At 44.0% G+C, this 27,996-nt stretch overlaps 1 protein-coding gene across 1 annotated transcript in view; it reads right to left on the reverse strand.

The window, feature by feature from the left end:
• Positions 1-19,012, reverse strand: part of SMAP1 (small ArfGAP 1) — a 147,850-nt gene extending 128,838 nt beyond the window's left edge. Inside the window, exons 1-2 of the mRNA XM_024731903.1 lie at positions 18,698-19,012; positions 3,537-3,739 (exon numbers count right to left, since the gene is read on the reverse strand). Coding sequence (XP_024587671.1) covers positions 3,537-3,739; positions 18,698-18,819 — 325 coding nt within the window. The 5' untranslated portion in view covers positions 18,820-19,012. The remainder of the gene's footprint in view (positions 1-3,536; positions 3,740-18,697) is intronic.
• Between the last annotated feature and the right edge of the window lie 8,984 nt (positions 19,013-27,996).

The raw sequence follows: 27,996 nt of genomic DNA on the forward strand, positions 1-27,996 counted from the left end.
TTGTAAGGGTACCAGGGCAGCTGCAGCTTTCTAGTCCCAGGGTCACAGCTAACTTGGGTCTTTCTCACATTGAGCAGTCCAGGGACAGCCTTTGGGCTGGTGGCTCCCTGGCAGGTCAGCCCTTCTGTGATCTGGGACTGGCTCTTCCACCCCTCCTAGGCCTTTCACAAGCACCTAATTTCCTATAGTAAAGCATTTCTGCCAACACACCCAGAGTGTTCTGTTTTCAGAGCTGAAGCCCTACTAAAACAACCTCAACTTGTTTACATACGAAAAGAATATATGATTCTAGTATTCAAAACCAGTGGCTTGGGCTTCCCTGGTGGCGCAGTGGTTGAGAGTCCGCCTGCCAATGCAGGGGACACGGGTTCGTGCCCCGGTCTGGGAAGATCCCAAATGCCGCAGAGCGGCTGGGCCCGTGAGCCATGGCCGCTGAGCCTGCCCGTCCGGAGCCTGTGCTCTGCAACAGGAGAGGCCACAACAGTGAGAGGCCCGCATACCGCAAAAAAAGAAAAAACAGTGGCTTTTATAAATCTGACTAAACAAAGTTTTACATCAGCTAAAAAGAAAAAGAAAAATATTGAGTGAGGTCTTATTTTCCAGAAAGAGAATCACCAAAGTCAAAGAGACCCTCATCAAACACTTCATATACTGCATGAAATACTTCCAAGAACCACTGAGATAAATCAGCTTTTCAGATACTGCTTGTATCGTGGTTATTCAGTTTTCATAAATAACGTCTTAAACTGGCAGCACACGTTGTTCTCGTGCCGAACATGCTTCTCCCCCTCATCGGACATTTATTCATTCAACAAATATTTACCAAGCACGACAAAAATCCGACTTCCTACACCCTAGAAAGGGAGACAAATATTAAACAAAATTAAGTACACAATGAGTGAGGACCTAACCTAACCTAGAAGCAGAGGCCGGGCCATGTGCACATCTGGAAGCACACTCCAGGGAGAGAGAACATCAAGTGAGAAGGCGCGGCGACAGAAGCCTGGTTAGTAAGTAAGTTCAGGGGCAGGGAGGGCGGTGTGGACTGCTCTAAGGGCTTTGGCTTTTTACTCTGACAGACAAAAATAATGGAGGGTTTCCGGTACAGCAATGACATGATCTGACTACCTAACCTGACTTTTTAAAGATCATTCTGGCAGCTGGGTTAGAACCGGCCACAGAGGCAAGAATAAAGCTGGGAGACCAATTGGGAGACTACTGCAGTTCACATGGGGAAAATTCCAAAGTTTGGGGGCTGAGCAAAAGGGCACAGTAAGATGGGGAAGACTGTCCAAGGAGCAGGCCTGGAGGAGGAAGATGAAGAATTAAGTTAAGCCATGTTAATTTCGAGCCCCTGGATGAACAATGCAGGAAGTTGGATATATGAGTATGGAGTTCTGGGATGAGATCAAGTCTTTAGTCTGAAGATATGTATCAGGAAGTCATCCACTCACAGTCGATAATTAAAAGCAAGAGACTGTATGAGACTGGCAAGGAAGAGAATACAAACAGAAGCGAAGAGATTCAAGAACTGAGTCCTGTGGGGGGGGCAAGCCTCCCTCTTCTGATCAAACAAACAACAACAATGCTCAATGCTGTTTTACTTAGGTTAACTCTAGTTCCTTTTCTATCCCCTACGATGGAAAGTCTTAAATACAGACAGCTCTGGGGTCAGGATTCATTAGCGCCTTATACAACGTCAATTTGTATGGCAATGAGCAGCCATGCCTTACGCACAAGAGGTGCTCAGAAAATACATGTGAAATGAATACTTTTTTTAATACATTCTCTATTGGAGTATAATTGCGTCACAATACTGTGTTAGTTTCTGTTGTGCAACAAAGAGAACCAGCCATATGCACACATATATCCCCATATCCCCTCCCTCTTGCGTCTCCCTCCCACCCTCCCTATCCCACCCCTCTAGGTGGTCACAAAGCACTGAGCTGATCTCCCTGTGCTATGCGGTTGCTTCCCAATACTTCTTTAAGTAACCCCTGGATAAAATATAAGTTAGGGATCAGCATTAGAGGTTCTGGTGTATTTTCATGGTTTGTTGCCATTCATTGTGTTCTTAAAAAACAGGATAAGGAAGAAGAGAAATTAGTACCACACTCATCACTACATTTTCAAACACTTTCTTAACAACAGCTAGTCAGTACGTAAACAGCTCCATGATAATCCTTTTTCTGATCCAGCATCCTTAAATGAGTAGGGTCTACCATAAAGAGCCAACAGCTAATTTATTTACTCCCTAATCACTGTCTTTGTAATAATAGTTTATTTGAAGGGTTTTTTTTTTAACTTCTTTTGTTCTCTTGGTATGTTTACACAGACTCCCAGCATGTTCAGAATAGTTGATAGGATGTTGAAAAACAGTCATTCGGTATGAGATTACATAAATGTCCAGATACATACTGTCAGTCAAGACTAGATGACTAATATAGTCTTCTAACTGAAGAGGAAAAAAAATGCACAGCAAGGTGAACTGAACATTTTTTAAGTCCAGAAGGGTCCTCCTTATTTGCTGATGGCTTGTTTGAGTTTATTCCTTAGGCACAAAAACTAGAAATTTTTCCTAACTTTTATTATCAAAATTTTTCAAATACAGAAATACATAAAGAATAGTATAGTGAACACCCACATACCCACTGCCGATTCAACAATTGTTAATATTTTGCCATCTCCATCTTTTGTGTGTGTTGAAGCTTCTTAAAGTAATTTCAGGCAAAAGACATCACCCCCCTAAATACTTCAGTATGAAGCTTTAAAAAATATGTTTTTTCCCCATAACCACAATTACCACACCTACCAAATTAACAGTAAGTTCTCAATGTCCTCTAATACTCAGTACATATTCTACTTCCCAAAAATGTGCCTACAAAAAAATTTTTTTTGTAAAGGACTTTTTCAGAAAGTATAGTGCCTTTTAACTTTGAAGAGCCCCACTCCCAACTTTTTCCTTACCACTGACTTGGTAAAGAGATGTTAAACCCAGGCTTAACATAAATAATAATTACAACCTCTACTTTAAATATTTTCAGGGGACACATACATATATGAAATGTCTTCTGATCAGTATAATGCTCCTTACTTTGTGTGAATTCTAAAAGTAACTTGAAAATAAATATTCAAGGTGTACCATAGAGATTAAAGCTCAGCTGAGTGGTACTGGTCTAAAGATCTGTTACTCAGCTGTGGCGGATCAGTGAGTATTGTTTGGGACTGATACTCTCCCTCTATAAAAACTTTTAGACTAAAGGAATTTAGTATACATCTGATGTGAATAAATAAGCTTATTCAATCTGAACATATAGTAACTTTAGCCGTTACATACTAAGTAATATATACATGTGTTTTATACATTCGTTTAAACATATGAAAATATTTTTCCAGGTTTTTCCAATTACATTTATATCTCACAAGGTGTGGGCTGCAGACTATCACCATACTTCGAATACCTGATAACAGTTTTACTATGAAATTTAAGAACCTCAACGATATTTTTGCCTTCTAGTATGCCTTGTAGCTTTTACCTGACGGCCGGACATGCCCTCCCGGGTAAAAGAAGCTGCTGTAAATAGGCCTCAGCAATGTGGTGGTGAGGGGCTGGCGAGTGGAGCGTGCTATAGCCCTGTGACTAGGTTTCAGTTTGCCAGTGAGTCTCTGCCTCTGTACTGGGAACGTCACAAACCTTCTCCGTTTCTTCCCCCACCCCACCACCACCCCCGCGCCCTTCCTTCGGGTGGACAGGACGGCTAGATTAGGCAGGAGTTGGGACTTCCCTTCTATCACTCGAAAGGCTAGAGCTGCCTGCAGTTAGGTACTTCCTTCCCGGGGTCAGTTAAGCTCTATTTAAATAGTTTCTCCCGAGGGCCTACCTTGCTAAAAAGAACAGAACGCTCTGGTGCATTTCAAAATGGTTCCTTCTCCCCTCCTCCTGCCAGAAGCACTAGAAGCTTTTCTCCGGCATGCACTGCGCTGAGCCCCTTGAGGTTGAGCTCACAGACATATGTGGCCCTCCTGAGTCCGCCCAGGGGGAGCCTCCAGCAATTCATCTATTGCAGTTTGCGTTTTCCCAGCTCAGTACTGGTTCCCAGAGTTGTGATGGAAGTTGTGATTCTCTGTATTCACCTGTCTCTGCAATCTGGGGGTCAGCAGCTTGCCCTGCGACCGCATTTTTCTGATAGACCTAAGAAGAGCTGTTGATTGTTCAGCCTGCTCAGCTTTTCCTTGTTGTTAGGACGGAGCGACACCTGAACCTCCTTCCAGTCTCGAAGCCACACCCAAATCCAGAAGTCCCCTCCACTATTTTTTGAAAACTAGAAAAACATTTATTTTAGGTAAAAACCACTCACTGTTTCCTGTTGTTTACAGGCATACTTTAACAAATAAGTTAAAAACAATCAGAAGTGTAACTGCCTAAATGTGGGACAAGAGATAAAAGCCCAATGAAGGCAACCACCTGATAGCCTTGTCTTATCTACGGAAGTGAAACCGCTGTCTCCACTAAAAAATTCCAAATAACTAATTTTCAGTCAATAATGATAGGGAAAACTGCTTCTGTACAATAGTTGAGCACAATTTCCACAGGGAAAAATTATTTATTTGAATGTGACAATACGGGGGAAGTAATAGCAGCAACAGACTAGTGACCTTTACATATAAAAATAATAATTTAATGGAAACAGAAGAGGAAACCACATTACAAAGAAGAGAAAGTATCTGTATCAAATATTTCAATAGAATTTATCTTTTTCTTTTACTTCCTATAATAACCACATCAAAAAGTTAACCCTTCTGAAATAATCAAATACATCTATACATGTTAAAATAAATACAATTCAGAAAATTTTCACAACAATAAAACTTAGCCAAAATCAAGAGGAAGAAGCAATTTTCTTACATCTGAAACCTTGGACAATTCTCTTAAAAAGTAATTGGGAGGAAAAAGAAAGCAAAAAGTATTTTTTCCTTTATTTTTAAAATTCAGCTATAAAGGGCACTTTAAAACTGTGCGTCTATGACAATCTCTTCAGCATTTATATCAATATGTTAACAACACTGCCATGTCTTTTTAAATGTGTGTTGCAAAATGTCTCCCTCTGGCACCCAAGCTTTCTTTCCCACATCTGAATTACTCTGAAATCCTTCCAGGTGGGAACAGAGAGCATCAGTACAGTTTTCTTACTGAATTATGAAATAAAATACGATGAAATGAGATACAATAAAACAAAATATGAAATGAAACAAATACAGATTGTCAACCTTCCTACCACTAGATTACAATCCCCCCCCCCCACTCCTTCCCCTGGAAACCAGGAGCCCTTTAAGCCTCGCTTCAGGGGGCTCCAAGGAAGCTTAGCCCACCTTCCTTCCTCCTGCAGGTCCTAGGAAGGATCCAGCAGGTGGGCACAAGAAGTCGGCAGGAAGCAGACACGGAAAGGGCTCCAGCAGGGCATCTGAAGTGGTTAAAGCAGTTTCTTAAAATCCCTCATGGTCTACTCCAGCACACCAAGACAAACATCTCACATGAGAAGCAGCACAACGGCCTGGAGGGTCTCGTCAGAGTTCAGTCAGAATCCTGGCACCAAAGCAACTGTGACCAAGTTAAAGTCTCAGGGTTCCCATCTCTAATGTGGGAATTCTTATGCCCTTGGGATTGCTGTGGAATCGCACAAAGTACTTCTATGAAAGCAGGAAAAGACTCTGTTCATGGGAGAGAGAACTGACATGGCTAAGCGCTCTGGTCAACACAGTAACACAATTTTGCACCTCGAGAGAAGGTACCATGTTTGATTCCTCTTTAAATACCTAGTAAAATGGATGTGGTTGAAGTGTTCAGCGAAGTTGTACACAGGACTGCACCTGCTTTCTCTTTATCTTCAAAACTCACTCTGGCAGACAACAGATCTCTTAATCTCTTAAGAATTAAGAGATTTCAGGAACCTGACTTTAATTACACACATTTCAGTTTATCTCCAATCACACTCCTTTCTCTGCTGTTCAAAAAGCAAGGTTGTGGATTCACATCCAACATTTACTGACTACTTATATATATCAGACTCTGTATAAATGCTTCATATGCATTATATCATGCAAAAACCATCATGGATAATCCTATCAACTTATCAACATGTTTATTAAGATTATACAAGCTTAATATGACATCACCATCAAGGAGAAACAATTGAGGAATATCCACCTATGCCCCACTCACCATTAGGAACGTGATATTTAACTTTAAGTAGAACAGTTCAAAATGCAGAAATTTTCCCTCTTCTTTCCTTTAATGAAAGTCTAACTCTTCTAACATACTGAGATTTTAGTTTTCATAAGAATAACTATCCAGGGTTACAGACATAAAATCATACGCACTGTTCTTTGAGGGGGTGTAAAGCACAGTTAAAGCTGATTTTGGAATCTAACCACCTATGTAAGACGTGACTTCTTCACACTCTTAAGACTGGCAGGTACAGCTCCCTATTATCAAGGTCATGCCCCATGGTCTGCCATCAAATGTGATGCACAATTCTGTTCGGAGATATCTATTCAAATTTATGTCTTACTATCATGAGCCCCGATACTGGAGTGGAGTACGCTATCTCCATTGAGACAAAAAACAGAATTTTACTCAACAGCAGCAAAGAATTATTAAGAAAAGCCATAAACTTAAGGAAAACCCCTCTGTGATTACAAACTCTAGATGCTGAAAGGGCATATTAATAGAACAATAACTTATCTTTGCAGAGTACAACAGAAAGCCATTAAAATCAGGGAATCTATGATAGGGGAATTCCTTATATGTACAACCACATAACAAGTAAATTTTAATTTTTTCAGCAAATTTCAAGAAACTGCAGCAGACACACAACTAATAAAGACACAATCCAACTTAACTACCTTCTGGAGAAGGAAAAGATACGTAGGCATAGACCTGCCTTCAAGCGCTTTACTAAGCTTTACTAAGGAGGGAACCTAAGCAACTGAAGACTCCCAAGGGTCCCAGGTTGCTTATTATGATTTGAATTTCCTTCAAATAATGATTTCCAAGTCTTAGGAAGCGGGCCACTGGTCTCACGACAGATAAATTCCAACATCACAGAATGAAAACACCGTAGAGCTCCTCAGAGTTCACAGTACTAAGTGGCATTCTTCTGGTGAATATTATGGCGATCTTATCTATACACTGTATTTGCATTACATCCCTACAGATTATCATAGTGCCTAATAGAAAATCCTGCACCCTAGGGGCACCAAAAAACTGACGTTCTAAAGGCGCCATAAGGAACTTCAGAGCCGTGTATGAATAACACGACTTTCCAAGAAAAAACAAAAGGTTAAACCAATAATTTCCAAACTATTTTTAAGTACTCATTAGTATTCTGATAGACAACGGGAGAAGCCACAACAGTGAGAGGCCCACGTACCGCAAAAAAAAAGAAGGGTACTACTTTTGCAAAATCTTTACTCAGACCATGGAAGAGGAAAATTACTTCAAGAGTGTATAAGTTGTACAGACTTTTAAAGTAATTTAGAACCTGCTATATAATCTACAGCAATTGTTATACTGCCAAATGAATAAAACAACATACTGGTACAGCATTTTACTTTTGAAAAGTAAAATGAGCTACCCTCCCTCACCCCCAATCCCTGGCAACCCCTGATCTATTTTCAATAAGTTTTACCCTTCTAGAAGTCCATATAATTGGAATCATATATCATGGAGTCTTTTGTGTATGGATTCCTCACTAAGCATAGCGTTCTTAAGATCAATCCACATTACTGACTGTATCACTAGTTTGTTTCTTTATATTGCAAAGTTTTATTTCATTGTATGGATGTACCATAGTATGTTTATGCATTTATCAACTGATGGACACTTGGATTGTTTCCAGTGTTTGGCTATTATGAATTAAAGCTGCTATTAACATTCTAGTACAAATTTTTTCTTATTCTAAATAAGAGTCCTTATCAGATATAATATTTTCTGCAGTTTATGATTTTCTCTTTCATTTTAAAAATGTCCTTATTTTTTTTAAGGGAATTCCTTTATTTTTATTATTTATTTATTTTTGGCTGTGTTGGGTCTTTGTTTCTGTGCGAGGTCTTTCTCTAGTTGCGGCAAGCAGGGGCCACTCTTCATCGTGGTACACAGGCCTCTCACTATCGCGGCCTCTCTTGTTGCGGAGCACAGGCTCCAGATGCGCAGGCTCAGCAGCTGTGGCTCACGGGCCTAGTCGCTCCGCGGCATGTGGGATATTCCCAGACAAGGGTTCAAACACGTGTCCCCTGCATTGGCAGGCAGATTCTCAACCACTGCGCCACCAGGGAAGCCCCTAACAGTGTCTTTTGAAAATCAAAAGTTTTTAATTTTTATGAAGTTCATTTTCTCAATTCTATCTTTATGGATTGTGCTTTTGTATCCTATCCAAGAGATCTTTGCCTAACTCAAGATCTCAGCAACTTTTATTACTCCTTTCAAGTTAATTTTCAAGCACAGTATGAGTTAAAGGTCGAGGAATATTCTGTCGTTGTATAAAAGATTAACCTCTCCCTACTGAATTTACCTTGGCAATTCTGTTAAAAATCAGCTGACCTTATATGTGACTCTATTTCTTGACTATTGTGTTCCATTGATCTATGTCTCTCCTTAGACCAATACCACTGTCTTGATTACAGTAGTTTTATATATATATATATATTTTTTTTTTGGGGGGCTCTGTTGGGTCTTCGTTGCTGCGTGCGGGCTTTCTCTAGTTGTGGCGAGCGGAGGCAACTCTTCGTTGAGGTGTGCGGGCTTCTCACTGCAGTGGCTTCTCTTGTTGCGGAGCACGGGCTCTAGGTGCGCGGGCTTCAGTAGTTGTGGCATGTGCGTTCAGTAGTTGTGGCTCACGGGCTCTAGAGCGCAGGCTCAGTAGTTGTGGCACACGGGCTTAGTTGCTCCACGGCATGTGGGATCTTCCCGGACCAGGGCTCGAACCCATGTCCCCTGCATTGGCAGGCAGATTCTTACCAACTGTGCCACCACGGAAGCCCAGTAGCTTTATTAATTGTTGAAGACAGGTTGTGTAAGAAACCCAATGTTCTTTTGCTTTTTCAAAATTGTTCAGATTTGGGGGTCTCCTCTGCATTTCATTATAAATTTTAGAATCAACTTATCAATTTCTACCAAAATAGCCTTCTAAGATTTTTACTGGGATCATATTGAATCTACAGATTAATGTGGAAAGAACTAAAATCTTAAAAAGATTGTGTCTTCTTATCCATAAACATGGTACATCTCTCCATTTCTTTAGGTATTCTTTAATTTCTCTCAGCAATCTGTGGTAGTTTTCAGCATACAAGTCTTGCATATATTTTGTTAAATTTATCACTAAGTTTTCATATTTTTTTACAATTGCAAATGGTAAGTTTTATTTCAACTTACCAACTGTTTGTTGCTGGTATATAGAAATAGTTAATTTTTCTATAATCACCTTGATTCCTGCAACCTTGAAAACTCAATTACTGGTTCTAATACCTTTTTTATAAATTTCTAAGGATTTTCTACATAAATGGTCATGTTGCAAAGAGTTCGTTAAATGACTCTTGTGTGCATATGAGATTTTAAGAATAATTTCTGTGAGAATGGCTAATTTAAACTGTACTCACTTCACCACCCTATGCCCTCTTAAGTACATCCAGAGCAGTACCTATTATAAAAATCTAGGTTCAATATACAACTTTATCACAAATTCACTTGTGGTAAGCAGAATAATGGCCCCAAAGATGTCCAATACCTGGATCTGTAAATATGTCACCTTCCACGGCAAAAGAAACTTTGCAGGAATAATTAAGGACACTGGTGTTCTCCTGAATTATCTAGGTAAAGTCAATGTAATCACAGCAATGACGGAAGCAGAGAGGCAGAGAGAAAGGATCTGAAGATGACACCCTGAAGATGGAGGAAAGGCGTGAGGAGGCAAACATCTCAGGTAGCCTCTAGACGCTGGAAAAGATAGATAAACAGATTCTCCCCTACAGCCTCCAGAAGAAACACCTTTAATTTTAGCTCAGTAAGACTCTTTCTGGACTCTAACCTCCAGAACTATAAGATGATAAATTTGTGTTGCTTTAAGTCACTAAGTTTGTGATAATTTGTAATACCAGCAACAGGAAATTACTATACCAGGAATGATCATTTCACTTCAATAAACACACTTCTGCTAGTTTTTTGGCACCGTGCACCATCACCACCCTACACTAAAAGCAACTTTCCAGAGTAGAAATGCATGAACTAAAAAAATCTAGACCGTATTACTCAGCCAAAGAAAGAATGAAATATTGCCACTTGCAGCAACATGGATGGCCCTAGACATTACACTTAGTGAAGTGAGCCAGACGAGGACAAATATATAACATCACTTATATGGGGAATCTGAAAAATAAAAAACACAAATTGGGAATTTCCTGGTGGTCCAGTGGTTAGGACTTGCGCTTTCAGTGCCGAGGACACAGTTTCAATCCCTGGTTGGGGAACTAAGATCCAACAAGCTGTGCGGTGCGGCCAAAAAATAATAACTAAAAAATTAAAAGTAGCACAAATGAATCTATATACAAAACAGAAACAGACTCAGAAACACAGAAAACAAGCATATGGTCACTAAAGGCTGGGGGAGGGACAAGTCAGAATTATGGGATTAACAGATACAAACCACTTTATATAAAATGGATAAAAAGGATTTACTGTATAGCACAAGAATTAAATTCAACACCTTGTAATAACCTAAATGGAAAATAATCTGAAAAAATATACATATGTATAACTGAATCACTCTGCTGTACACCTGAAACTAACACAATACTGTAAATCAACTATACTTCAATTTTTTAAGAAAAAGTCCAGACTAAACCACAATTTTTTATAGATTTTCTTATATTGGAAGATAAAGCTATCCTAAATACGATCTGCTACACAATTTTAAAAATTCCTTTTATTTTCTTTTTAAGTTTGAGTTCAAGATGATCGTTGGTCCTTGAAATGCACTCTATAAAAGATCAACGGCAGACATCTGAAGGTCTGTTACCAATCACTCTTAGAAGCAATCACTTGGATCTCTTATAAAACGAAGACCAAAAGCTGTTGGGGAGAGGAGGATGTCGAAGAGAATAGAAGATTACTAGAAAGCTTATAATTCTCTCCCCTCTGGACCCTCAGAGTCCTCACGTTTACCACTCAAAATACATGTGAACAAGAAATTAGCACATATTTCCAACAGCACCTCATCTAAAGCTCTGTTTCAAGTAAAATATTTTCAAAAAAATCATTTCTATATGATACTACAGCTAAATGCCATTCAGAGTTAACAAAACTCCACCTAACACCTTAGGCAAAAAACACTGACGTTGATAAATGTGCACAAGTAATTGAAAATGTAATATACCTATAGGTTTTTTTCTTTAAAATGATGAATGAAACCATGTCTTGGCTTTAGTAATTGACTGGAAGAGGGGGTATTTCTTTGATTTTACTCTACTCCAAGAAAGCATTAAAATGAAAACATTCCACAAAACAGGACCTCTCAACCAGTGAGGAATATTCCTGTTAGTTACATAATATGCCTTGAGATAATTAAAACTAATACCAAGTAAATTTGCTCAGCAAGACCTAAGTCATCATTGAAAAGTTTTTAAACAGTATAAAGGTTTGATCATGATCCAAAGTTCAATAAGACCCCAAACTATTTCATGCCCTCAATAATAATTATACACCCTCAAAAATAGAATTTTTTTAAATTAACAATAATAGTAAATACTGACATAGAAGTGACCACAGGTAGGGAATTCAGGAAATAACACAGACCATGAGGGAGATGAAATAAATCTTTGCAGTAAGGCTCAACAAGGACAGGTTCACCAAGCAAGTTAGAGGCAAAGCTTGTTAAGACTCACACCCGGCTTTACTAAACACTGTCCACATTTGCATACATTTGGCAATAATCTCTCTGAGAAATACCTTAAGTCAGCTTGAAGGTGGTAATCTCTTCCCCAAATTAACCTCTTCTATCAAGAATTTCAACTACAAAAGCATATGTTTTCTTTCAAACAGGGAACATGCAGTTAACATACACTCTGGAGCTAGATCTCCTGGGTTCAAAATCTTGACTCTACAGTCCAGATTCCCACCTCTATCTCATCCCAGTAAAGTCGGAATTTCCCCTAACACTCACACCTGCTCCTCTGGGCTGCACCCCCAGGCTGGGCTCTAGACCAAACTGAGATAAGCTGAGACAACATGGTCTCTTAACATACTGGAGGAAAATACACACTATCAACTATGTTGGGAGGTTCCCAAGACCACCCTCAGGTTTGGTAATTCACTAAGAGGACTCACAAGACTCTACATACAGCTGTATTCGTGGCTGTGATTTATTACAGCAGAAGGCCACCAAGCGTGCTGGCAAAAGGAAAAGGTACAAGGAGCGAAGTCGCAGAGAAATCAGGCACAGACGTGCAGGTGTCCCCTTCCAGTGGAGCTGCACTGAATATGCTTCTCAGCAATGAGTTCTCACAACAGGTATGAAGTGTCACCAACCAGGGAAGCTCACTAGAGACTCCATGCCAAGGGGTTTTGCCCAGGGGCTTGTCTACCACACATGCCACTTCCAGACTCCCAAAAGGAAGGCAGGTGTTCAGCATGAACCACACTATTTGTATGAAGAGTTTAGCCACAGTGACTGGCTTATCACTTAGGGCGGTGAGACCCTTCCCAAATCCAAACCCCACCCCTACCCCCTGGCCCGATGCCAGCCAGGGGCCGACCTTGCAATCAGTCCTGCTTCCAACAGACCAACAGATCCTTTAAAATGGACCTCATCTACCTGCTCCTTGATTCATTCCCAGCTCCTAGAGAAGTGCTTGAAATACATGGTAGCCACCAAAAAAATTTTAATGAAAAAACTCCTGGGACTTCCCTGGCAGTCCAATGATTAGGACTCCACGCTTCCACTGCAGGGGGCACGGGTTTGATCCTTGTTCGGGGAACTAAGACCCCACATGCTACACGGTGCAGCCGAAAAAAAAAATCTTCCTGGCTCTACCACTTCCGAGCTGTATGACCTTGGGAAAGTTACTTAAGTTCTGTGTGCCTCAGTTTCCTCATTTGTAAGACAGAATAATATTACCTACCTCAAAAGATTGTTTTGAGGATTTATTATACATGTTAATTAACACGTGTAAAATATATGATCACACCAGTGCCTGGCAAGAAGGAAGCACTATCTAATTTATTTGTATGTATGTAATATTATTTGCTTTTTTTAATTTGAACTTCCAACCTTACAGTTTTACCTTCTCCAAGTCACAGAGAGTTCTCCCCATATTACATTTTTAATGAACTTATAATCTACAAATAGATTAGTATTTAACTGATCATTGTTTCGTATCTATTGAGATCCCTAACTACTTTGTGTGCCACGTGCAAAACTTTTTAGCACGCTTGACAGTACCTGACATGATGCTTAATCTTTGCAGTGACCAGAAAATACTGACTTACCAACAAAATTTAAGTCTGTTAAATCAACTCTTTAAAGTGGTCAGAATGTAAGGCAGGCAACACTTTCGATAATAACTACAACTTAAACAAAATGGCCTCCAAGTTTCTTTGATCTTCTCCTATTGAGAAATGGAGAGAAAAATGAGTTGATTCTATCCAGGGAAAACACTAGCAGTAGCAGCAGCAGCAGGAGGAAAAGGCTTGAGTTTATAATGTAGTCAGTATATAATTACAATATCAAATATCTGACTTTGCCTTATAGAAAGCATGGGTTCAAGTCTGTACAGGTCAGTAAGGGCAATATACGTATCTTGTACAGCAAGAATTAAGGAGATGTAAATTTACTTAATTAATGAAATCAAGTAGTGAAAGGACATTTTAATCTTAAAAAAAGACAAAGTAGTAGTATTGGGAGGAAAAAAGCAGGGGACCACATGCAGCCAAAGTTATAAACTGATGAGTCAGAGAGACCCGTGGTTTCCATCGCGGCTCCAACACCACAACTCTGCACATAATCATCAGGGAAAACCTCGGGATCCACAGAATTATACAAACGGACCCGTAAGACTGAAGTTCCCCTAGCATTCTGGGGGAACTTTTAGCTTGGCAGGTCTCTTTAGATGAATTATAATCACAGACTTCTGTTTACATGAATTTATCCTACAAGCATCAACATCATCATAAACACCTCAAGGTGAACTTTACTTTTTAATAAGAATTTTTTTTTTTTTTTTTTTTTTTTGCGGTACGCGGGCCTCTCACTGTCGTGGCCTCTCCCGTTGCGGAGCACAGCCTCCGGACGCACAGGCTCAGCGGCCATGGCTCACGGGCCCAGCCGCTCCGCGACACGTGGGATCCTCCCGGACCGGGGTACGAACCCATGTCCCCCGCATCGGCAGGCAGACTCTCAACCACTGCGCCACCAGGGAAGCCCTGAGAATTACTTTAAAATAGGTTTATATAAGAACTCTTAAGTATCAAACACTTAATGAAAAATGTTCCCCATCCTCAGCTACCCACAGTGGACTCTAGGACTGGGCCTCACAATCTCCATTTCACGTTTCTAATTTGTGAAGAGGCTAGAAAGCTAAAAGGCTCCCTTGAAGGCAAGGGACTGGATATCAATGAGGTCGGCCAGTGGTCTGCACGTGGAAGGCACAAGCGCAGCAGAGGCCATCTTTCTACGGTCAGGGCAACCGACAAAAACGTCTAACAGACACTAGCCGCAGCAGCCTCAGTCCTGGTTCTCCGATCATTTCGGGGGGGAGAAGCAGCAGGGCAGTGGTGGCAGGGGCAACAGCGTGTGCCCTTGAAACCAGAAGTCCAGTAGTGGCTCCCTGACTTTTGTTCCTCCAGCCCTTTCAACGATGCTGTGAGCGGCCTATTCCTTAATAGAAATTATATGACAGCTACGGTGGTTCTGTTTCCTGCCCTGTGGTCTGACTTACGGTACATTCACATTAAGAGAGTTCAGGTCCTCTTACACTCTTGCGGGGACCACTGTCACAACCAGGTGACTTGCCAGCCAACTCTCACCACTCCAGCTCTTCCTCTGACCTGCCACCACCAAAGCTGAGCATACTTAAAAACACTTTACCTAAAAAAGGGTTGTACGGAAACCTCTCATGTTGTTTTATATACCTGACTGTGCCCTTTAATTCCTTCTCCACCTGGTAGATGAAGTCCCACCCACGTTCAAAGCCGGATCAAAGGAGACTGCTTCTGGGAGTCTTTCCCAACGGGTTGGTCTTCATGCCCAAATGTGCACTCACGTCCGCACACCTGCCGCCTGCCCTCAGCTCCGTGCTCATCCACATCCACTCTTTCAAATGATATTTACTGAGTCGCATGAACTCATATGTCACCCACTGTGCCAAGGGCTGGGCCTACAAGGCAAAACAAGACAGACGAGGTCTCTTCCCTCTTAAGCTATAACCCAACCCCTGATTTCCCAATAACTACCCAAATAATGTTTAATTACAATTGTGCTAAGTGTAATAAAGGACTCAGGGTGCGTCTCACATGTATAAGCGGAAGCCTTGCCTAACCTGGGAAGATCAAGGAGAATCCTTTCCCTTAAAGAGACACTTAAGCAGAAACTGGAAGATAGGTAAACTGACCAGGTAAAAACTTGTTAGAGAGCTTCCTAGGCAGAAGAAACATCATATGCAAAGGCCCTGAGACAGCATTCTAGGAGCTGCGAAGACAACCAAGGCACAAAAGTCAGGGTGCAAGGAGAAGAGCAGCCCAAAGTAAGTGGCGAGGGCGGCACTCCTCACAACCACTATTCTAACACTGGGCACACTGGTTTGGAATTATTCATGCACAAAAATGCAGCCCCTATTAAACAAGCTCCTTCAGGTCTTAGGAACATGTTCAGTCCTCTAATCCAGTACAGCGCGCAGCAGTGTGTCCTCAAGTCAAGATGTCTGGAGTGAAGAAATGAGTGGGTGATCTGGGCCAAGAGCTTAACCTCTCCACACCAGGCAGTCTCTAGGGTTCAAACACCTTCTGCTTCTGACCCCCCAAAACTTAGACACATTTTCATGCCAACCCGTACGTGCTCAGAATCACTGCTAGCATTAACCACAAACGAAACTTTAAACACTGAAAAGTAAACTTTTAAGTCGACATGGGTCTGGCTCCAAATCCTCACGGCTCTGTGAAGCGCCACCAACCGGCAAGCAACAGAACTGCTTTCAAACTCCCACGGAGCCCCAAAAGAGGCCAGGGAGAGGACGGGCGGTACCATCTACCTGTCCTATTCTCCAGTCTCTCAACAGATTTGCTACGAGTAGGACCAAGAGCAGGAAACTGGCACCTATGCCATCCTTTTCTCCTTCCTTACCTCCCAAACACTATCAAATGGGGAAGCACACACTGGTGACTCAGTAAGAAAATTCCACAACCCAAATGACAGACTTCTGCTGGTTAGTAAAAGGCAACAGAATAGGGCGATCTCTAGCCCTAAACTTTAGCTCTGGTACAAAGAGCAGTGGAGGAAGCATTCTTTTTAAGAAAGAAAATTGAATTAACTAGGAAGTAGCTTCAAAGTATATGAAAAGCTTGATATAGTTTATTAGGCAGTGAGGAGAACATCAATTCATATATACAATATGGAACTGCTTTATAATAACTGAGCTGTAAAATAAGACCTTTAGCATGTCTTTTAGAAGTACATATACGGGCTTCCCTGGTGGCGCAGTGGTTGAGAGTCCGCCTGCCAATGCAGGGGACACGGGTTCGTGTCCCTGTCCGGGAAGATCCCACATGCTCAGAGCGGCTCGGCCCGTGAGCCGTGGCCGCTGAGCCTGCGCGTCCAGAGCCTGTGCTCCGCAACGGGAGAGGCCACAACGGTGAGAGGCCCGCGTACCGCAAAAAAAAAAAAAACAATAGTACATATAATCAGAATTCCACTACCTACATTTACTGTGTCACCTGGCATACATAATAATGGATCCAAAATCATGTAATAAGCCAAGAATTCCACTAAGAGAGCTCCCTAATGGAGCTGGATCATACCAAAGACTCAAAAACTTTACAAAATATATTTACTCATAGCAACTGCCCAATCATGTCATTTTTTTCAATCATGACAACTATGAAATCAAGTCTCATTCAACCAACAAGTGGTTTGAACTGTAATTTGTTTTCCCCTGAAGGATTAAGACAAAACAGTGAAATAATTTAGATCATTTTAACACTATTCTAGATTTATCAGCAACAGGAAAAAGTGGTGACCTTTCTAAATCATAACTGTGGTGGTCACGCCTTTCACAGCACATCCTTGAGCACTTGGTACTACTCTCTTCTCTCCCACCTTCTCCACTTCTCAAACACAAACAGAAGACCAAACAAACCTAAATAAAAAAGACACCTATTCAATACATATCTGCTGACCAACTAGTGAGCAAAACTAACGCTCCCTATGCCTCCGGTCAGAAGAAGTAACGTTTTGGTCCTAATTTGAGAAGTACCTGATTCTCCTTCTCCCACCCCAAAAAGAGTAAATGGAAATGTCAACATGTGGTAAATAATGGCTTTTTTTAAACCTATAAATTATTTTAGGAAGCATTAGTGAAAATCTGATTTTACAAAATACCCTTTGGCGGAAAGAAACTCGAACAAAAATTATTTTTGAATGATTTCTATACATAAAGGAAAGTAACTGCTGAAACTTATTCAACTTTTAATGAAGAGATGTAATGCTTACTAGCATCTCTATCTAACTATGCTACTTATTACTCAAAATGCATACTATAAAACCTCAGCTCCTTCCTTTTTCGGGCCTTTCAAAGGCCCATTTTCCAGGGTTTTACTAGTGCAGTGGTAAGTGAGCAACTGAGCCTCAGTACCGAACAGTATTCCCCGAAAACCACACACATAATCAATATCAGGTAAAGAAATATTAGTGCAATAGTCAGGCGTTTCCAACTCATCACCTGAAAGGTAAATATAAGGTTGGTCCAAGCGGCCTACTATGATATTGAAAAGTGCTCATCAAATGGTCCAGTTGCAGTCTGGCCACGGGACCTCCCAGTAGCCGGGGAGCTGTAGTAGAGGAACCTGCCGATGCTGTGTGGCTGTCTCATCAAACATTACCTGCCCACTGAGACGTGACTTATTTGTACACTATCGAGGAAGAACAGGAAAGCTTCAGGAAAGGTCTAGGCCAAACAGTGCAGAAATCTTAAATGACGTTCCCAAAGGCTGACTGCTGCTCTGGAGAACCCCCGATCTATCACCAAACCAACCAAACCTACATATAAGCAAGATTTTACTGCCAAGCCGTAGGACAGGTTTGTTTTTAAAAAACTCTGAAACATTTTTCCCGTGAGATTACTTATAAGACATTAAATATACATCACATCTCCAAAGCCAAAACATACAGGCTAAAAATAGCGCCTCTATTTCAAAGGCTGAGGCAAAAGCCCTCCAACTGAACAAACTAAAATTAGGTTCTTCTCGTCTCTGGATCTTGAAACTGCACCTTCAACGTTTAAGGGGCATACAAACCAGTGTCCACATATATACTCCCCCCAGCTAGGTGGTCGGAGAGAATCGAATTAAAGGCTTCAGGAACAGAAGCCCAGCGTCCAAGAGACTCACATAATGAAATTCCTCCTGGTTCCGGCTAAAAGCCAGACTAGAACACACTACGGATGAATTCCGACCCTCAACGCCCGCCCCGGCTGCCGTACTCGGTGCGCTCCGACCAAAAAGATGAGCTGGTGCTGCTCGTTCAGCTTCTGCGCCTTCTCCCGGCACGAGCGAGTCGCCATCGCGGCGGCGGGGCGGACGCGGGTGCGGGCCGCGCAGCTGGACACGCCGGGCGCCGCGGGGGCCGCGAGAACTCGGCCGTGAAGCGGCGGCGGCGGCTGGAACAGGAGGAGGGGCGGCAGCAGCAACGACAGCGCCGACGTTAACCCGCCTCCTCACCCGGCCGGCTCCGCACCCACAGCCGAGCCGGCGAGGGGGAGGAGTCGGGGCCGAGGCTTCCGGGCGGCGCCGCCGGAAGGAAGGAACGGGCGCCGGCGCTCTGCGCATGCGCCGGGCCTCCCGGGAAACGGGCCAGACGGGTGCTTTAGTTCCGGGCCTGCGCCCACGTTGTTCCGGGAAGACGCGGCGCGCTGCCAGCGATGGGCTTCCCCGCTTTGCAGATACGGTTATCGCTGGGGGCCTCGGGTCCGACCCGCTAAAGGAAGACCTTTCCATGTGCTTCCTTGCCTCTGCTCTTGCGGCACGACATTGGAAAGGCAGAAATAATAAGTGATCGGGTGGATTCTTTCATGCATTCAACGTTTCTTCACGGGCACTTTGGAAACAGGCACCGGCCTAGAAGCTAGAGACCCGCATGGAATCAAATAGACAAAACCGCCTCTTACATTGTAGGGGATGTGACGTGTATTGAGGGCCAGCGTTGATTGATGATGATTCTGTGCCGCGAACTGTTAAGTCGTCTAATCCTTTTAACAGCCCTCTTGATAGTGTTTTCCTCGTGGTGCAGACGAGGACCGTGAGGCCGGGAGGAGTGAGGGTACGTGGCCAGGTTACGAGCTGCTGCTTGCAGGAGCTGAGGTTCAGACCCAAAGCAGTAAGGCCTTCCTCCCACAAGGAGGGGAGGGAGCGTGGCCGTGGAACCAAGGGCTCTGGGCCGTGTCGCTTTAAGGAGAAGCTGGATCAACAGTGACCTTTAGTGCAAGAAGAAGAACACTAGGGAAAGAAGACACTCTTGATTGGAGTCCAGAGCTGCCCAGTTCAGGCCCGTGAGATATGAACCCTGGGTGAGGGAGGGTGAATGTTTTGGCATGTTGTGGCTTATTAGCAATTTCTAACATGGGGCTTATGGAATCAGAATAAACATGGGTCTTGCCTGTGGTGAGGCAGACGCTAAGAAAGGCCCTGGGCAGGAATCTGTGCATCATAGGGCCAATTCCTAGCCCAGGCACTGCAGAAAGCTGACACCGGCCCCCCACCCCACGCCCCAGTGCTCACCTAGCCCCATTTCTGACACAGAAAAATGTTTGTGGAATTACATTGAATGGTGATGGCAGTGCAGATGCTGAGTAAATGAACAAATTACAGCTTAAACTGCATGGCTCTAACAAATAGTAACTAGGAGGACATCAGGGTGAGTGCCAATAAACAGAAAAACACTCATGTGGGAGGTGGAAGTTAGGAGCCATGTCTTGAAGGCTGGCTTGATTTAGAAGGGGGCCAGGAAGGGAGATTCTGTGCAAGACCAGCAGGCGTAGAAACACGAAGACTTCAAGCAGCTTTTTGGAAAACAGATGCAAGGACAGGGTGCTACTTAGGATAAGTGAGAGACGAGGCTGGCTAAGTCAGGTGCAGCAGGATTGAAGGAGGCTTACCACACCAGACAAAGCAATCTGGCCTCGATGCAGTTCACAATAGAAAACCTATAGATTCTTCAACTAGGAGAGTAGCATGGAGAAAAAGGGGGAGGGTGTTTTGGAAAAGTCAGTCCCGCAGTAACCAGTTAACAACATTATTTTTTAGTGTCTTTTCCCCCAGAAAATTCTCCCACTGCAAGGATTCAGAAAAGAAAGAAGAAGATAAAAAAGACAGGCTTACCACCAAGAAATGATCTACATGATGGATTGAAGGGGTACAGAAATGTCTAATAGAAATATGATGCATGCCACATATGTACTTTCAAATATTCTAGTAGCCACTTTAAAGATAGAAAAAGGAACAGGTGACATTAATTTTAATAGTACATTTTATTTATTCCAGTGTATCCAAAATACTATCATTTCAACATGTGAGTAATTTAAAAAATTATTAGATATTTTTACATTCTCTTTTTCATATTGTCTTCAACATCCAGTGTGTATTCTACACTTACAGCTCCTTTCACCTTGGACTAGCTGAACTTCAGGGTTTCAGTGGCCACATGTGGCTGGTGGCTATATGATTGAACAGCCCTGCTCTAGCTGGTGAGCCCAGAGGCATGAAAAATCTAACTTCAGGTTGATTGCATTTTACAGATGTAGTAAGAAGAACAGAAAAGAAAAGAAGAGACTGGTACCAAAAACAACTTTGCGTTCACATATCAACATTTATTAAACAACTTTTATTCAGGTCTCTGACCATCAGATGCTTACAGCCTATCTAGGGTGAGAGACAAACATGTGAATAGAAGATTGAAGAGCGACATTGTAGTCTGCAGCAAATCTAAAGTGCCCTGGGAGCCAAAGGAGCAGAACAGCAGTAGAGGAATTGGAAGAACTGGGGAAGGCTTCACCAAGTACGTGATGCTTAAACTTGGTTTTAACAGATATAGGAAGTTTTCAAGTGAATAGGGGTAGAGAGGAGGAAAGGGGACAGTTCGAAACAAAATATATATGGAAAGTGCACTGTCTGTGCTGGAAGCAGTGGGCCTGGGAGGGACAGGAACCTAGCATGTGAATGCACAAAACGAATCAAGGTGAAGATGGGCCAGGAGGTTAAGAGCTTTGTAGCCAAACAACATAGTTGGAAATTTTCCCTCTGGGCTTACAGAGCCTCCAGAAGCATTTACGCTGAGACCTGACCAGCTTTGTTTTCTGTAACGACAGTGGCAAGCTAGAGAACGTGGATGGGGGAAAATGTTATCAGGACAACAGATTACAGACCAGGTTGCAAAAACAGTCCAAAGAAGATATGCTGAGCCTATTTTAAGCCAGTAGCATAGAGTTTGGGAGAGAGAGAATAAAATGTTGCTTTAAAATTAGAAGCATCAAGATTTGGCAGCTGTTTGTAGGGGTCGAGAGGAAGCAGGTGAGAAAAACACTGAGGTTTCTAAGTCGGGAGACAGGTACACGGTAATGCCGTTAAGCCAGCTCAAAATAGAAAGGACGGCACAGATTTGGGGTCGGAGGAGAAAAGTTATTTGCTTGAGGGCGTGTTCAGTTTAAGGTGTCCCTAGGTCTAATGGGACTCCTCATAGCTACTTCTAGAGCTCTGTCTAAAGAGAATCTGGCGCTGGTCATTGGGCGTCATCTGCATTTAAATGGTAATAGGAGCCATAGGGTAGATGAGATTCCTTGGGAGGAAGAGTGTAGACAAAAGAGTCCCAGGACTTCCCCTGTGGCGCAGTGTTTAAGAATCTACCTGCCAGGGCTTCCCTGGTGGCGCAGTGGTTGAGAGTCCGCCTGCCAATGCAGGGGACACGGGTTTGTGCCCCGGTCCGGGAAGATCCCACATACAACAAAGAGTAGCCCCCGCTCGCTGCAACTGGAGAAAGCCCGTGTGCAGCAACGAAGACCCAACACAGCCAAAAATAAATTTAAAAATAATAATAATTTTATTTTTTAAAAAAAGAGTCCCAGGGACAAAACGCTGGGGATGGCCAGCTAAATGAGTGGACAGAGAACGGTGAACTGTTGAAGAGAGAGGTGAAGTGCGGCCAGGAAGAGAACCAGAGGCCATGGGAGGAGGGGTTTCTGAGAAGTAAGGGTACACACGAATGCCAGCTGCTCCGGAAAAGTCACTTATTTCAGTTTCAGGCAACACACACAGCATGCAGTCACAGGTCTGTACCGTTCACTGTTTTCCTGCATAACTGGCCGTTAGCCAGGAACAAGAGAAGACAAATGGTCTGCTGAGGCTCCCCAGGGGGCTTTGACTGCCTGGTGTTTCAACAAACTGTTGAGGTAGGGGTGGAGACGGTTAGAAGGGAAAAGAAAGGAGAAGAAGATGTAGGTACGTGGGTAGGAAGCAGTGCTAGCGTGAACCGTGGAGGGTGCAGGAAGGGAGGTGTCCGAGCTGAGTGTGGGGACAGCCGAGTGACCACAGGCTCCTTGGGGCCAGAGGTGATCAGGCGTCCTTAGGAGATGGACGCTGACAGCTGGAGAAGACAGTGTCTATGACAGCTCTCAGGGAGGAACAGAACTGGTACTGATGGCGTCTAGGACGTCACGGTGTCTGTGGATGCTTGGTGGCTGGGGAGTGAGGTTGAAGGTTTGTTTCTGCAGATTCTTAGAGAGGGGAGGTCCCTTTCAGCTCTAAAATTCTGTTTCCAGTTGGAGGAAAAAGATGCGGAACAATCTAGAGAGTCTGAACACAATGGAGCCAGTGTTCCACAGTAAAAGAGGGAAAGTGGCAGGGTGAGGAAGTGAATCTGGCTGGAGCGCCATGGGCGAGAGGGAGCCACGTGTGAGGTGCGGGTGGAGGCTCTGCTATGAGCTGTGAGGACGGGATGAGAGTAGTAAGAGCCACTGGGCACTGATAATCCCCACACCAACCGTGGCGGTAGATCCCACCATCTCACTATTCGTACTGTGAAGCATCAGCCAGGATGGGCGAATTCACGCCGAGCAATAAATAACCCCCAAATCCTAATGACTGCAAACAACATGGTGACGCCACGTGTGACTCGGGTTGGTGGGAACTGTGCTCCTCACTCAGGGACCAGACGACTCTGTCATCTTTCAGGGAAAAGGCAAGACGGCGACTGTCTTACAGGCTTCTCCCCAGGAATGACATGTCTGCTCCCACTCTCAACTCACTGGCCAGCGCAAGCACGTGACCCCTCCTAATCCCAGGGGGACCAACAGTGCAAGCCTACCATGCACCTAGAAGGAAGAATGGAATTCTCACCGACCAGCCCAGAAAATGGGGCTCAGAGATGTTGAATACTTTGTTGAAAGTTGCCTAGCTATTAAGTAGCATAACTGGCATGTGTGTTCCAGTCCTTTCTGGCATTAAGGCCCTGCTCTCTTCATAAGCTGTACAACACACTCCCCTCCCCGCCCCCCAGGATGGAAACCAGCAGAACAAAGTTAGATCCAGCAACGATGAGAGTTAAAGAGAGGCCAAGTGTACTGAGGCCAGAGGAACACACACACACGCGCACACACACGGCAATACACAAACACAACATAGACACCCACAAAGAGGGGAAAGACCACTTGGTGTATGGCAGAGAAAAGACACATGTATATATGTATACAAAATGAATATAGGGCAATAGAAATCAGAACCATAGTGGTCTGGGGAGGGAGCAGGGGTGGGGTGCACAGGTGGGAGTTTCTGGGGTGATGTAAATGTTTTGTATCTTAATCAGGGTGGTGGTGTATGTAGTTATATACACAGGTGTTGTCAACACTCATTCAACTCTATCCCTAAGAGCTCTACATTTCATTATACATAAATTATATCTCAATAGAAAGACTATTGAAAAAAGGGTATTGGGGGACTTTATACCATACGGAGCATAATTTGGTTTCGTTTGTTCCCATTATTCTTGATTCTGTGCTGAGAATTTCCCCCTCTCCTTCCTTGAAACGCTGCTCTCAGCACTTCTACTCTGAAGAACTAGCACAAAGGTCCTACCCTGGCTCGTGGCCAGAGCTACAGACCTTGAAAGCCACTCCTGAGGGGCTCAGAGAATTTTCCAGGGTCTCTTTTCCATCACCCTCTTCAAACCTTCCATCTCCTCTGGAGCCCTAGCTTCCAGCCAATCAGCTCCCACCCAGAATTTACATCTCGGCCTGGCCACTTTGCACTGGGAGCTCCTCTGACTGTGTGCTCGGCTCGTTAGACGCCCAAACAACCTTTCTTTCTCTCCATGGTGCTGCCTCTCGGGCATCTCCCTGTTCCCCGCCACCCCAGGTGCAGGTGTGGGCGAGCTGCCCTACCCTCTAGCCCAACCCAGACCCCCCAGACTCTGCAACCCAGCGGCCGTGGCTGGCTTCTCGGAAGAGGGGACCCTCCGTGGACTTCAGGCCTCTCCCACCAGCTGCATTCTACATCTCCAAGTGCCCACTGAACATGTCCCCTGGGAGAGCCTGGCTGTGTGCAGAAATCTGCGTCTTCAAATTGGGGCCCTGCCTTCCGCTTTCCTGCCTCTGAACTGGCATCTCCATGAGCCCAGTCACCTGACTTCAGACCTCAGAGTCACCTTTGATCCATTCCAGGGAAAGGAAATGTCCAATGAATGACCTATGCACTTCATTTCTTCTTAAAAATGTCTCCCGTGATTCGGTTCATCAGCCCCTCGCACTCAGATGGGCCTCTTTGTTTCCATTCTTTCCCTGACCCTAATTCACCCAAGGCCATTTTCTTAGACTCTGTAGACTTCACATCAAAGAGCAGGGTCATCAACTTTTCATCAGCTCCAGGCAGATAAAGTAGCCCGAAAGACCAAAAGTGCCCAAGGTACCAGCAGGTACATTGAGCATCCTTTCTTCCACCCATCCATTCATTATTCACTCATTCCACAGAACTATTTTGAGCATCAACTATACGCTAGCCACTAGAGACATATCCCCGAGTAAAAATGATACGCTTTCTCTTCTTAAGTACCTCACAGTCTAGTGGAGAGGACAGACAATAATCAAATAATGACACAAATAATGCTATGAAGGGAAGGAGCATAGTGCCATGAGGGCATGAAAAAGGGAGATTTGGCCCCCGTCATGGAAATCTCCAAGCAAAGAGAGAACTGAGCTGACAACTAAAAGGTTAACAGGCACACATTCGCAGCAACATGGGTGGACCCAGAGGTGATCATACTCAGCGAAGGAAGTCAAACAGAGAGAGACAAACACCATGCGGTGTCCCTTACACGTGGAATCTAAAACAGGACACAAGTGAACTTATCTGTGAAGCAGAAAAGACACAGACTAGAGAACAGACTTGCGGTTGCCAAGGGGGAGGGGGGCCTGGGAGTTTGGGGTGAGCGGATGTAAGCTAGTGTCCACAGGATGCACAGACAGCAAGGTCCTGCTGTAGAGCACAGGGAACTCTATTGAACACCCTGTGATAAACCACAATGGAAAGGAATATTCGAGAACAGAACGTACGCATGTATAACTGAGTCACTTTGCCGTGGAGCAGAAATCGGCAGATCATTGTAAATCCACTCTACTTGAATAAAAGAAATTTTTAGAAAAGATTAATAGGCATAGATGGGTGTCTGTGTTGGGGATGGGTTGGAAACACATAACAGCCATTGTTCCAGGAAGTAACAAAAGACATGTGGAGAGTATGAGACCATAAGTGGCAGCATGGTGCCAAGCAAGGCTGGGGAACCAGCCAGGGAGCCTTGGGGGTGGTCGTGAAAGTGTAGGACTCAGGGTTCCGGCCACGGGGGAGCAGAGCCGACTCACAACGTGAGCCGTTGCTGTTCCCGACCCACCGCTGTGGTCTCCGAGGCCAGGCTTCCCCCGGGCTGCTGCCTGGACAGAGGAGGGGTGGGTGCCACTGTGAGCGCCCTCACCCCACTCTGTCGGGGGGTTAGCCGCGCACCCCATCTTCCCAATCACCCTCCCCTTTACTCTTCACAGGCATTCTCCCCAGTAAACATCTTTCACGTCTAATCCCATCTTAGCAGCTGCTTCTTGGAGAGCTCAGATTGACACAGCCTTTCTGGCCGCGACTGTCATTTCAGTCTTCATCCCAAGAGCTATAGGAAGTTGTCGGAGTGTTTCAAACCCAGGACTGACGTGATCGGATTTATGTCTGAGAAGCAACCATTCCTGGCAGCAGGGGAGGGAGTAGACTGGAGGCACGGGGGCAGCAGTCAGGCATCCTTGGCGGAGGTCTGGATGGGGTGGTGATGACTGGTGCTTACGCAGATGGTCAGTGGTGGGTGGACTGGAGAAGCATTGAGAAGGTGAAATCAATGAGACCTAGCGACGCACAACAGGGGCAGGAAGGGAGAAGGAGGGATCAGGAACGACCCTGAAGTGAGTACGTTCTGGAGATGTAATATGCAACAACGAGATTCTAGCTAAGGATACTGTGTTGTCTGTTTGAAATTTGCTAAGCGGGTAGAACTTAAATGCGATCAGCACAAAAACGAAAGGGAAGAAGAGAGAAATTGGGAACTCCGTGAGGTGATGGATAGGTTAATGAGATTATGGTGCGTGTTTCACAATGTATACATATAGCAAATCATCTAGTTGGACCCGTAAATATATACAATTTTAAATTGTTAATTATATCTCAAAGCTGGGGCGAGGGGGAGAATGACTGAGATTTCTGCCTTGTGCAGCTAGATTCACGGTATTATCCTGAGGAACCTAGAACGAGGCCAGTCTAAAGGAGTTCTCACCCGGGATACGACTTGGGCTTCACTCTTGCCACGACCTCTGCCGGAGACTCCTCCCAGCCTTCTCTGTCTGGCTGATTTCACCCGTCTTTCAGGCTCTTTCCAGCTGTCACGTGTTCGTTCGTTTTGGTCTCTCGGCCTGTAACACTCCCCCTCCCCCTCCTGCAGCCCTACAGAGATCTAATCCTCACCTGGGTTTCCCCATGAAGCCTCTTTAGGTGGCTCCTACCTTCATGGTGCTCAACCCTCAAAGGAAAGGCCTGCAAATGCATTTTGGTCCTAGCCTCTAACTTGAAACATTAAGGAAGGCACATCTGTGAAAACAAGAGGTCAGGGTTTCTGTGCTCTCTTGCCTCAGCCTGTAAAACCATGTCCGATCATGTAGCGGAGTGACACTGACGGCGATGGGCCCGATTTCCAGCAGCGATAAAGACTCGTGTCCCTACGCAGCAGCGACAAGTTAACACCCTGGTTGGGGAAAGTCGTTTGACAAGCCAGCCGCCAAACAAGTGCTTCTTGATAGGTGATTTTTTAAATAAGAATAGATACGCTCCCAATCAACTTACAGTACCAATTAGTCCCTTGTCAAATCTCATAAATGGCTAGTCGACCTCATTTTAGAAAAGGCCAGCTCTTCTGTGGGAAACTCATGGCAAGAAAGAGACGAAAACAAGTTTACTCCACCAAGCTATCTTCACGCGGGCTCCTGGTGAGACAGCGGGCATCTCAGGGATGCACGCAACATAGAATTTTCTTCAGACCGATCTGAAGCCCTAATCAGCCAGATCCTGTTGTACAGTAAACGAATCCCAAATACGAGCAGGGCGTTTGCAAAGAGCTTTAACTCTTTCAAGTCTGCTGACCACAAAATAAATTTCCTGGAACAGCCAGTATGGCT

Source organism: Neophocaena asiaeorientalis, unplaced genomic scaffold (assembly GCF_003031525.2).
Source record: "Neophocaena asiaeorientalis asiaeorientalis breed wild unplaced genomic scaffold, Neophocaena_asiaeorientalis_V1.1 scaffold450, whole genome shotgun sequence".
Lineage (NCBI taxonomy): Eukaryota > Metazoa > Chordata > Mammalia > Artiodactyla > Phocoenidae > Neophocaena > Neophocaena asiaeorientalis.